The following is a 12,979-nucleotide window of genomic DNA, read 5'->3' as shown; positions in this document are numbered from 1 at the left end:
CCGTGATCCCTATCATGTCACCATCAATGTACATTTATCTTAAAGTAAAACAAAAATTGTGAAAACAGACCTAGACTAAAAAAATATTAACTATAGAATATATTTGCACATAGTGAATTTTCCTATTTACATCCCAAAGAAGTAGAGAACAAATAAGTCTTTTGTATTTTCAATAATGTAATTGCTGTATTATTGCTAATGTACACATTTTACTAAATTATGAGTTCTTTTGTATAGCTAAGCAAACTATTAAGTGGTGGCTCTCTATCAGCTATGTATACTAACAGTGCCTTAGCCCAAACACTGGCTTGTGAACCTGTGTAGAGAGGTAAAATTGAAAACAATGTTTTAACCAAAATAAGTCATCCAAGCACTGAGGAAAATAATAAAATGGCAAAGATTGTATTCTGACTGAAGGAGATATTTTTATTGGGTGAAGCGGCAAATGTTGTAATCACAAATGTCTCTGGAATCTGGTGAATGTCATGTATATACAAAATGAATTATCAGTAATAGAATTATACTTTAAGCACAAATTAGCGTTCCTCATGTAATTAATTATTTAGAGAATTCTTACTGAAAACTTAATAAACTCTACAAAATGTTCTTAACTGCAGCATACCATTACTGTATTACCAGCTGAACCATTAAGTCACAGCATTCCAAAATACCAGCTGATCTATGTAATGTTAAAAGTACTCTTTTACCCACCAAAAAAATCACAATTCAGAAAAATAATACTTTATGCAATCTCTGTAAGGACAAAGAAAATGCCTTTGTTCTTTAATCTATTTCTAAAGTGCATAGCTTTGTTGTAATTTCTTGATAAATATTATTTCAGCAAGAATGAAGTTCAAATTGTTATAGGAAATTCTGTGGTGATTAGTACCAAGTTTCTTAAATTACAAAGAAAAATTTAAAAATTAATGGATCAGCATCATTTACCCAATCAGTCACGTAAGCATATCACAGTGAGGACCTCTAAGCTAGGGAGATATACCCAAAGAAGGTTCCACACGGCATAGGCTCTTCTTACCTTTCAAAGGGTCACATGAGGTCTTGGCTTGCTTTCTTCATCTGTGAAAGTGTGCAGTCTTTCAGGTTTTGTGGGAGAAATGAGTGAAGTAAAGGAATCAATGTGCTTTCTGCCTTTGCATAGGAGGTATTGCTACTTAATAGATCCTAATTTGCTTATTGCCCACATTGCCTTAGGATAGTGCTAAAATACACTGAATAAATGATCATGTTTTATTTTTAAGCAATGGTCGAATTGGATGGAGATGATGTTAGAGTCTCTTCCAGAGGAAAGTATGCTGAAAGGGACATTGTTCAGGTAAGACATTAAATAAAAATGATTTACTTCATTCTTTGTGAAAAGCCTATGCGAGCTCTGATTTGTAAATAACAAACAAATTGAAATCAGGTTCTGTTTGATTTAGCCAGCTGATTCTCTATGAGAAACTTGTTAAGTAACAGGGGTCTAGAATGTAATAAGCACTCAAGTAATTAATTTTCCCTCTATTTTTGGTTCACCGTATATAAAATGGAAATATTATTGTCTTTTCGTACTTTATTATTATCAGAAAATACAATTGGGATCTTTAGTAAAAATGGAAGTTAGAAAGGTAAGAGACTTGTTAATTATGCTTATCTAAAAAAAAAAAATTTTTTTTTTATCTAACCATTATTTAATCCTCAACAAGACTAAATATATTTAAGACAGCTGAAATATATTCAGAGTAAAGAAGGTCCTGAAAATACAACAAAAAATTATGAATATTTTCAGATATTTCCCTCATAGATTATGGTTAGAAAAATGGAATATTGGACTGCATCTATATATAAAATTAATACATATATAAGTATATGTATTTTTATATATATATATAAACCCATTGCTGTTGAGTCAATTCCGACTCATAGCGACCCTATAGGACAGAGTAGAACTGCCTTGTTGGGTTTCCAAGGAGTGCCTGGTGGATTCGAACCAACGACTTTTTGGTTAGCAGCCAAACTTTTAACCAGTACACCACCAGGTTTATATATAAAAAAAATTTTTTTTTTTTATATATAGATATATATATATATACACCCAACTTAATTTTACTTGTAATTGAATATAGTTGCTAAATATCTGATTCACAATTCTTTTAGAATCAAGAAGTGTACTTAACTAAAGCCTACTCTGAATAGAAAGGAAAAAAATAGCACCCAACAAGTACTGTTTAAATTTATAATTGAAAGCAAAGCTTTAATTTAACTAAATATTTGTATAGTCATACGCCACATAATATCTGGGCAATGTCCAACTACATATATGTCTGTGGTCCCATAAGGTTATAATAGAGTTCAGAAATCTCGATCAGAGAACGACATGTAGAGGATGTAACTGGATGTAGTGAACACAACAGCTTCCCACACACAACATGTGTATTTCATGTCCCTTGTATACAAAGCAATTACGCTGCCAGGCACATAATGGTACAGTACATATATAACCTCTAATAGACATGTCTTGATAGTCATAATAAACGCCTATGTTACTGGCCTATGTATGTACTGTACTATACTTTCTGTATTATTTTAATGTGAACTTTCCCTACTTACAAATAAAAAGTTTACTGTATAATAGTGTATGCTTCTACTGGTAAGCAGCCAGCAGCAGAATATAATATGGTATCATACAATGTCTAAATCACACAATATCCTATTTCACAGAATGTGTCATGGACGTTAAGTGACGCATAATTGAGAGTTAGAATATCAATATCTTCTAAGATGTCAGCAAAATCACCTGTGAAATACACCTTTTGAGTAGGGAAAGGAAGAGAGTGTCAGTACCATTCAAATACATGATGTGAAAGTTTTCGGAGGTACAAACAATGGACTTCAGTGTTCCTTCCTAAATAATAATCTCCTCTCCCTATAATACAGTCATTAAGAGAATCTAATTGTGAATCATGTAGTATTTGGTTCAAATTATGACTTTTCCACTGCGATAACTTGGATAGCTTTCTAAATTTCAATGTTCTGGAAAAAAACTCATTGTCGTAAAGATTAAATGAGATAATGTATGTAAAATAGATTGCTGAACTAAAACTCAGTAAAAAAAAAAAAAGGATAATTTGAAGGAGAAAATAATGTAATTTGTAAATACGATAATATAAAATTTAATGTTGATAAAAAAGCGTTCTTCATCAGTAGCAAAATTAAATTTTAAAATGGAAATATCTGTATAACAGTTTTACAAAAAGATAATTGAATATGGTTTAAACTTTTCAACCTAAAGTACTTGGTAGGGAAAAAAGCACACACACATAAATGGTTAGGTTAACAGCAGCAGCGAAAGCGAACATGATGATGTGGTCATCTATTTAAGAATCCCATGGTGTTTTGTTTTCATAATTAGATGCTTGATTATTCACCTTATCCTGTTAGGATAATTATAGATCCAAATAATTACACTTTATCTAAAAGCTGTCCATAATGTCTGGCTCACAGTTTCCAAAAAAATCAAATTACTGAAGGGAACTATGAGTTTGAAATCCTTTAGAATGTATTATGTTACTGCTGTAATGCATTTTTACAAAGTTAGCATAGGCCGCCCCATATCTCCTAGTTTCTTGTTAAGGAAAAGTTGGTATTATTTTCTCCCTTGAGAGGTAGCAATGACTGTTCAGATCATTAAGGCTTCCTTTAAAAGGGCTAATATGTTAGTGGCAAACCCACAACCATACCTGTTATTGTTTATACAATAAAAAATATTACTGGTCATGGAAGTATTTGGGTCTTTCAGTGAATATGCTATATTGGATGACATATTGAATTAGGACCCAGAGGATCTATGGAATTATAATGTTGTCACTTTGATCTTGAACAAGTCAATAAACCTCTCTGAGCCTTTGTTTACTTATCTGCAGACTCCAAATTCTTTGACCTTTGGTCTTCCCATTATGTTGTGCATCTCAAAGGAAATAACAGATATGAAAAACTTTGCTGTCTATCAGCATAAGGTATATACTAGTGTAATCACAAAATTTTCCTTTCCTTGAAAGTCAGAATCCTTGAGACCAGGCTACCACTGTAAGGTGACACTGGGTTCCCCAAAGATTTTAGTGGCACCTGGGGAAATAGGGAGGTACTCAAGTGATTCTGCCACATGAAGTTGAACTGAAAAAGTGGTGATGTCTTACAGATATTGAAGAGAAAACTAAAATATCCCCAGAGAATTGCTCTCTGAATGACAATGACACCTTGACTTACATGCCCATATTTACTTAAGGAGATGTAATGTATTCTTTAATCTCATAGAGAAGTTTCTAAATAGTGATTGGTCTTTTAAAAATAGTAAACAAGTGCATCATTCACATATCGCATTGTATGGAAGAAGAATTGGCATCTTCTATCTCTTTTAATATGGTTGTGAAAACATTCCACCATACACACACATACACATACAAAATGACAAATTATTTTGAAGGGTTAACTTGCCCTGCCCCTAGAATATTGGGGTTGCAATGCAGGAATGGACAATGGTTTGTTTTGATAGACAGAGGACCCCTTGGAAAGCAACTGAGAAAAACAACAAGGGCACACCAAGGATAATAGTGTCTATCTTCTCGTCATCTGAAAATACCTAAACCATTCTTACTGATGCATAAATACTACGGACTAAAGCATCATCAGAGAATAGGGTCTATTTAGGTTCTCAAATCTTTTCCCTACTTACCATTTCTTACATTTTGAAGCTGACAGAGTTGATACACTACATATGAAATCCCAAATTTTTTAAGTGGGCAAATAAAAGCCTAAGGTTGCAAATAATAGGTAGCTGAAGTTCAGCAGAAAGTTGGGGGTGGTAGATGGGGTTTTCATTATTAATGTAAATCCTAAATGGCTTCAAGCTTCTTCATATAATAATAACATTTAACTATTTATTAAGTGCTTCATATGTGCTGGGCATACTAAGAACTATAGCATTCCTTCACATAATCCTTAGTTTTCTTTATGCCAAAACTACTTGAATTACCCACATTTTACAAAAGAGGAAATGAGGTTTAATATTTCTTGTCCATCATTGTTATGGGTTGAACTGTGTCCTCCCCCCAAAATACGTGTTATAAATCCTAACCTCTGTGCCTGTGGTTATAATCCCATTTGGGAATGGGTTGTCTTTGTTATGTTAATGAGGCAGGATTAATGTAGGGTGTATTTTTAGTCAGTCTGTTTTGAGATATAAAAGGGATTTAAAAAGCAAGCTAGGAGGAGAGATGGGGTAAGATATATGCCAAGACACATGGAGATCTCCAAGGAATCAAGAAGCAGAAGCTGAGATATGAGCTTTCCTCCAGAGCCAACAGAGAGAGAAAGGCTTCTCCTAGAGCCGGTGCTCAGAATTCAGACTTTGAGCCTCCAAAACTAAGGGAAAAAAAGAAAAAAATCTGTTTGTTGAAGCTATCCACTTGTGATATTTCTGTTATTGCAACACTAGATAACTAAGACAGTCATACATCTAATGAGGGACAGAGCCAGGATTCAATCCTAGAATGCCTGACTCTAAAATTCTGTAAAATTTATTACTGTAGTGGTTAACATATCAGAATCAGAACAATTTGGGTGGAAATAATGACTTTGACAGGTATTAGTATCCGATCTTGGGTGAGGTAATTATACTGCCCAAGTTTCAGTTCCCCCTTCTGTAAATTCAAATTATGGATAAGGTGCTTACAAAACTTAAATGAGATACTTTATGAAATCCCTCAGTAGAAAGTCTGCCACCTTCTAGCTGCTCCATATATGCATTAATATCAGTACCAGTTATTATTATTACTTAGTATGTTGGCAGAGTCCACTGGGAAGGCATTTTTATTTCATTATTTCATAGTAGCTCTACCTTGTCATATGACACTGTAGTCAGTTTTATGTGTGATTATATCCTTTGCCTGGAGATTAAATCTCATATGACTATAGTGTAAATAGGAAGCAGGATGAGATGGTTGCTGTAAAAGTTAAATGACTTACTTTCTTAAATCAGCATATGTAAAGGCTTTCTGTTTGTGCGAGCTGGGAATTGGCCATTGTGTATAATGCAGTGTCATTCCTCCTGGCCACAAGCAGCTGCTGGCCAGTCTATCATTTCCTTAAAAATTATATTTAAATCATATTTTACATTAAAAGGAGAATAATAAACTTGAAGGCTTAGAGTTGAAAAATCACTAATGGAGCTCTGCACAGTAGGAACAATCAAGCAAAATTGAGCAGACCAGCAACTGAAAGCCCATTTGCCCACACTGACTCAAACTTGTTTTCACGAATAGGCAGAGCCATCCATTAGAGCAGCCATGTGGAATATTTTCCTTGCACTGGGTGGATGCAGGAAAAAAAAAAGGATGTGGAGTATCAAGGATACAGTGTATTTCCACAGAGCAGAATGCATTTATTGGTATTCCTCATATGAATGTAATCAATTAAGAGAAAGAGAAAAGTGATCGATTCCCCTAAATGGAACATATTACGGGCCCAAGTTCATTCTGGTGGTAACAGCCAGTGATCAACAAGCATTCACAAATGTGTGGAGGTTATTGTGAACAAGAGGCCCCCAGAGAGTCATCAGAAATGAGTGATAAAGAGAGACAGTAACAGAGTGGCCTGAGAAGCTGAGTGGAAAGCTGTGATGGTATTGGGATATGAGCAATCCCCCAAGAAGAAAGAGGGCACATTTTTCATGAAAACTGTGAGATTTGACACTAATAGCAGGTAAAAGAAGTGAAGAGTCATATGTCATTTTTACCTCTCGCTTGTGACTGGTGACATGACTGAAGAGAAGAATGCTCCTTTGAAAAATGGTTTAGACAATGTAGGTTAGTGAGTGGAAAGTTCTCAACTTTTTTTTTTTTTTTCTACTCCCAACACACATGTTGGATGAAATAATAAGAAGAGTCACTTGCTATGACAGGGATTCTCAACCCCCAGGCAAGGCTCCTAATACTCAAAGGGCATGTCAGAATCTGTGCTCCCACCTGACAAACCTAAGTTAAATCTGATATATGCTCCCATCCTAGGCTGAAAACTAGGATTTCTTCCTTACCTATTATTTATAAACGTGTATTAAGATGAGTAGAATTGTATGTATTATGAGAACAGTGATTGTGAGCCTTGAGTTTTGACATCCCAGAGTATCATGAAATTATTAACAATGAATCTTGATTTATTTCAATGGAAAAAGAAAATCCGTACACTCTGTAGCACTTCTGAAAAGGTGAAACAGTGGGTGTTTTGAAATAACAAAAAGGCTGGGAATTATTGCTTTAGATGAGCTGGTATTATACTTAAAGTAGAAAAAGGTAAAGTTGATGAGAATATTCTTTGTATTTAACGTTTGATACAAATGTAAGTAGAAAACTATTATGAAAATAGCTTCATATTTATATTAAATATATAAATGTATAAATTCAGGAATAGTAATAGTAATGATTATGTTAGCTATCGTGTATAGTACAGATTATGAGTTGAACATTGCTTTAAGCAGTTTATGTATATGTTATCTTATTTAATCCAACAACCCAATGAAGTAAGCATTATTATTATTATCCTTATTTTACAGAAGAGGAAACTGAGGCACAGAGTGAACAATAACTTGCCCAAGATCATGCAGCTAATAAGTTGCAGAACCAGGCTTTGAACCTAGAAAATCTAATTCCAGAGTTTGTGAGAATAGGGGATTAAAAGATAAATGAGTTTAATGTCCATGGTATAGAATAATGGTGAAGAAGAGAGTTTAGGTAAAGAAAAGACAAAAGCAGGTGAGATTTCACCTTTCTCTAGAGAAGTATCATTTGTTTGCCATAGGTAGTGTTGTTTCCTTAAAATTGAGCTCTTTAAAAAATAAAGATAGCCACATGTATACTAACCATACCAATAATACTAAATGTTAGTTTTTAAAATGCTAAATGTTATGCCTTTTAAAGTAAGAGTGAAATAAATATAGTTGGTGACACAACGGTTAAGCGCTCAGCTATTAATTGAAAGGTCAGTAGTTTGAACCCACCAGCTGCTCCATGAGAGAAAGGACCTGGCGATCTGCTCCCATAAAGATTACAGCCTTGGAAACCCTATGGGGCAGTTCTACTCTGTCATGTAGAGTCACTATGAGTCAGACTTGATAGCACACAACAACAACATAGTTATATACCTTCTTCTCACTTATCGACTGTCTCTTTATCTGACATTTCACATTGATGACAAAAGTAAAAAATCAACTGTCCAGCTAATTTGTGCATTACTGATGTATGTCTAGCAGAAGGAATGCTGGAATGTGAGGCGAGTGTGACATTCACTGTGATGATTAGGTTTTGTGTCAGCCTGGCTGGGCCATGATTCACAATAATTTGGCAGTTATGTAATGATATAATTTGGTGATTATGTAATGATATAATTTGATGGTTATGTAATAATGTAGTCATACTCCATTTTGTGACCTGATGTAGTCATTCTCCTTTTTCACGTAATGCCGATTTTGCATAACTGCCTGGTTTTTGGAACCCAACCATGTTGATAGGTGAGGAGAAGGTGTAATTAGATACTATTCTCTCATTAATCCTTAACTGGCTTGATTCCTATTTTCCCAGTTTTATAATTACAATTGCAGAGAGAAAATAAACCTTAACTTTCTGTTGCATTCTGTCTTACTCATCTAGTGCTGCTGTAACAGAAATACCACAAGTGGATGGGTTCTAACATGGAGAAATTCATTTCCTCACAGTAAAGTAGGCTAAAAGTCCAAATTTAGGGCATCGGCTCCAGGGGAACGCTTCCTCTCTTTGTCAGCTCTGGAGGAAGGTCCTTCTCATCAATCTTCCCCTGGACTAGGAGTTTCTCTGTGTAGGAACCCCAGGTCTAAATGATGCACACTTCTCCCAGTGCTGCCTTCTTGGTGGTATGAGGTCCCTCTGTCTCTCTGCTCGCTTCTCTCTTCTGTATCTCAAATGAGATTGCCTCAAGACACAATCCAATCTTGTAGATTGAATCCTGCCTCACTAACACAGCTGCCACTTATCCTACCTCATTACCCTCATAGAGGTAGAATTTATATCACAAAGGAAAATCACATCAGATGACAAAATGGTGGAGAATCATGGCCTAGCCAAGTTGATACACATATTTTGGGGGAACACAATTCAATCCATGACACACCTCTTTGATTGTTAAAAATGTCAAGCCTTGTTCATAGATAGATAATATGACTTCACTAAGTTCACATTCCTATAGTTCCCCTCCCAGCTAGTTGCTCTGTTGGTTTTTTCTTGCCCTTACTTAGCTTCCTTTAGGGGTAAGAGAAAACCGTGTCACCTTTCTGTCACACTTTTTTAAAAGCTGCTATGAGTTTTCCTCCTGGGAAGGAGGCAGAGACAGAGAGGGTAAAATTATAGTCACATAGGTGTATGTCTACAATGTGTCTTATTTTAAAAAAGAAAGGAATAATTTTCTACTCTTTTTTTTTTAAAGGAGACTGCTTTTACTGTATAAATCTACTTGACAGCTATGGGATTTGATTTCTTAAGATTTCTAACTCAGTTTACTTGTAGCAACCTGACCATTTTAAAGCCTGCTTCTTAATAACAGTTGTTTTCCAAAAGTACGTCTTGAGTAACTGTTTAAATCAAAAGTCAATTTTTCAAAATAACTTTAAAACAGCTATGTTACAGTAGGAGAAAAAAAGGATTTAATTCAAACTTTCAAATGTTATTCTCAGAAATTGTTCACATCCTAAAATGTCCTCACTGTACTTTTTCTCTGAAGACCTAAAATTACTGTGTTCCCAGAATATTACATTAACAATTCCAATCATTTCCAAGTCAATTCAGGAGTTATCATGTCCCTAAGAGGAAATTGACACAGTGTTTATTAACTTAAATAACCATTACAAAGGAGAATGGAATTAGGTAATCTGTTGCCAGATTTACAGTTGGTGGTGTGCTGATAAGCGCTGTCAAATAAATGCTTATATAAAGATAGAGCATTTATTTTTATATGGTGCAAAAATGAGAATATTTCAATAGAAGCATACCAAAATCTCACAAAAAATTCCTTTTTTTTTTTTTTGCCTTCTCTAATTATGGATATAGAAATCAACATGAGGGACAAGATTCAATGTACTGAATATTTTAGTTTCCTACTAATATAAATGATGTGAATTTTATTTTCATTATACATATGATTTGACATTATAGTAATAATTAAAAATACATGTTTCAGTCTCACAGCATACACTATTATTTCTTTAATCTTCACCTATTTGTTTCTTCCTCTGCACTGTGTAATATTTCTGCATTGAAAGTTGAGTTAAGCATATAATAAAAAACCTGTTGCACTTGAGTTGGCTCCGACTCATAGCGACCCTATAAGACAGAGTAGAACTGTCCCATAGAGTCTCCAAGGAGTGCCTGGTGGATTCAAGCTGCCAACCTTTTGGTTAGCAGCCGTAGCGCTTAACCACTATGCCACCAGAGTTTCCAAGCATGTAGTAACTTTATTTGAAAGGACACTGAGCCCCAAAGAGGTTAAATGCTCCAGAAACCAAAAGTTGCAGAACATGTATACCAACATGATGGACATGTCAGGATCAGGAGACATGAGTTATTGGGGGGGAGAAAACCCAATATAGAAAACAATTACATCTCTTTTTAGATGTCCTTGTTGCTGTTAGGTGCCTTCAAGTTGGTTCAGACTCATAGTGGCCCTATGTGCAACAGAACAAAACACTGCCCAGTCCTGCGCTGTCCTCACAGTGTTTGCTCTGTTTGAGCCCGTTGTTGTAGCCACTGTGTCAATCAATCTCATCGGGGATCTTCCTCTATTTTTGCTGACCCTCTACTTTACCAAGCTCTCTTTAGATAGAGCATATGTATCAGAAAGATTTGTTCATTGTTACAGCTGTTTGTAGTATGAACTAGTTAAAAAATGTATGGTAATTATTATCTCACTGTTACTCTGGGTTTTTCTGACTCTCCCTTGTACAAACAAGTATTTACATGTCTTGATTTTTATGTCTATTAAAGAGCATTCTAAGGTCTGTGGAGTAACTTTCTTCCCCCTCTGTTTTAGTTTGTACCGTTCAGGGATTATATTGACAGAAGCGGAAACCACATACTGAGCATGGCTAGATTGGCTAAAGATGTCCTAGCTGAGATCCCCGAGCAGTTTCTCTCCTATATGAGGGCCCATGGAATCAAGCCATCACCTGCACCTCCCCCATACACCCCGCCTACACATGTGCTACAGACTCAAATATGACTGTGCTCCCAAATGCTGAACGTTAACTACACATCAGTGAGAACTGCTGAGTCAATGCTTTGTGCCTGGTGCTCAGTAATGAACCAGGGAATGAGATACTTTTCTCAGTTTGGTGTCAGCAGTACTAGTTAATGTGCTTTCTTGGATCCAAAATGAATTCTCTTCATAAACCAAAACTGTAAATATGGTTGTTGCATGAGCAACAGAAAACTTGTTGAAATGCTTGAAGCAAAATATGGTTGTCTTCTCTGAATCTTTAATTTTTGTTTTGGACAGAAATAGCTAATTTCCAATATATTGTTGGGAAAAAGCACAAACTATGTTTTTAACTCAAATATGTCCTCGACTGCTATGTGTCTAGGAAAGCAGTCTTTCTGTATCAATGTTTACATGTTACTACTTTTTAAATTTCAATACTTTTATAACTGTTCTTAAGAATAAGAGTTTTGAATTTTGAATCCTTTGTCTTCTAAATTGCAATAGCTATAATCGCAAGAGCAATATCTCTTTGAATGGCTGTCTGGACAAATACAATTGCAAATAAGGAAAGGGAGAGATACTTTCATAGTCCTCAGTCACTGAATTGAGTCTTACAGGGCTGCAACTGCTTAGTGATCGGATTCTCTGTGCTGCTTGCCAAGTCTGGGAGTTTAAGCTTAGCAGATGTGAATCCTGTAAGGACATGCATTTTTCATGGAGTTTGGGTTCTAAATTTTGACTGCCGTCAGTTTATGTTTTGTATTGCTAAATAGAAATAATAAAAAGTCAAACAGTGTGAACTGTAAATGCACAGAAAATACTTTGTGTAAAAAGTAGCATCTTTATATTATAATGCTGTTTAGAAAGACTACAACCAAGAATATTTAACTGTGAACCATGTAGCAGATGTTTTAAACTTTTTATTCCATTATATATTGTCTAGATATTTTAATTCAAAGGGATACTGGCTTTCTTGATTTCAATTCCTTGTTATTAGTTTTCCACATTGCCACACAGGGTGCATAAGATGGAAATCTTTTGTGAAATTCCCAGAAATATACACAGCCTTGTGACTTAGTGCACAACACATTTGTGAAATAACTGACTCCTATATACTGATCTGCTTGTCCACAATTAATTGTAAAAGTTTTTGCATGTACAGTTTTTACAAGAATTACAATTTTGTGAAGTTGTGTCTAAATTAAAGCATTTTCTTTAGAACAAATGGCCTTAAATTCTCACTGAGTTCCAGGAAATGATTGTGAATTGCCTTCGAATAATCAAAAAGTATGTTTTTTTTTCTTTTATGTCAATAATGTAACTGCTTTATAATTTTTTTCCTTACCTATATCCAATTTACTACTTGGTTTATTTCTACTGTATGTTGTTCTATTTGTCCACAGTTGACTTAGGGTCAACTTTTACAAGCATGAAAATATTTTACTGAAAAGAAAAATATATACACTACATATTTACAGTATCAATGGTATATAATTATGTAATACTAAATTGTCCATTTTTAAGTATATATTAAAATCTTTAAAAGGATAAATATTTGCTTTGTAAATTTCATGTATGATGATTGGGGACTGATGATTTTCTTTACTGATCTTAAATATTTGTGCCAGTATAGTTTATTAACGTACATATTTTTTATTTACCTTCGTGCAGAAGTAACAGTCCAGAAACAAAAATAAATGAAATCAAT

At 34.6% G+C, this 12,979-nt stretch overlaps 1 protein-coding gene across 1 annotated transcript in view; it reads left to right on the top strand.

Annotated features, from left to right (window-relative positions):
* CPNE8 (copine 8) overlaps window positions 1-12,698 on the top strand; it is a 268,313-nt gene extending 255,615 nt beyond the window's left edge. The window contains exons 19-20 of the mRNA XM_049882814.1: window positions 1,260-1,333; window positions 11,104-12,698. Coding sequence (XP_049738771.1) covers window positions 1,260-1,333; window positions 11,104-11,292 — 263 coding nt within the window. The 3' untranslated portion in view covers window positions 11,293-12,698. The remainder of the gene's footprint in view (window positions 1-1,259; window positions 1,334-11,103) is intronic.
* The last annotated feature ends 281 nt before the right edge of the window (window positions 12,699-12,979 follow it).

Source organism: Elephas maximus, chromosome 4, assembly GCF_024166365.1.
Source record: "Elephas maximus indicus isolate mEleMax1 chromosome 4, mEleMax1 primary haplotype, whole genome shotgun sequence".
Taxonomy (NCBI): domain Eukaryota; kingdom Metazoa; phylum Chordata; class Mammalia; order Proboscidea; family Elephantidae; genus Elephas; species Elephas maximus.
Note: the sequence above shows the minus strand (reverse complement) of the source record. Positions and strands in the feature narration are given on the sequence as shown.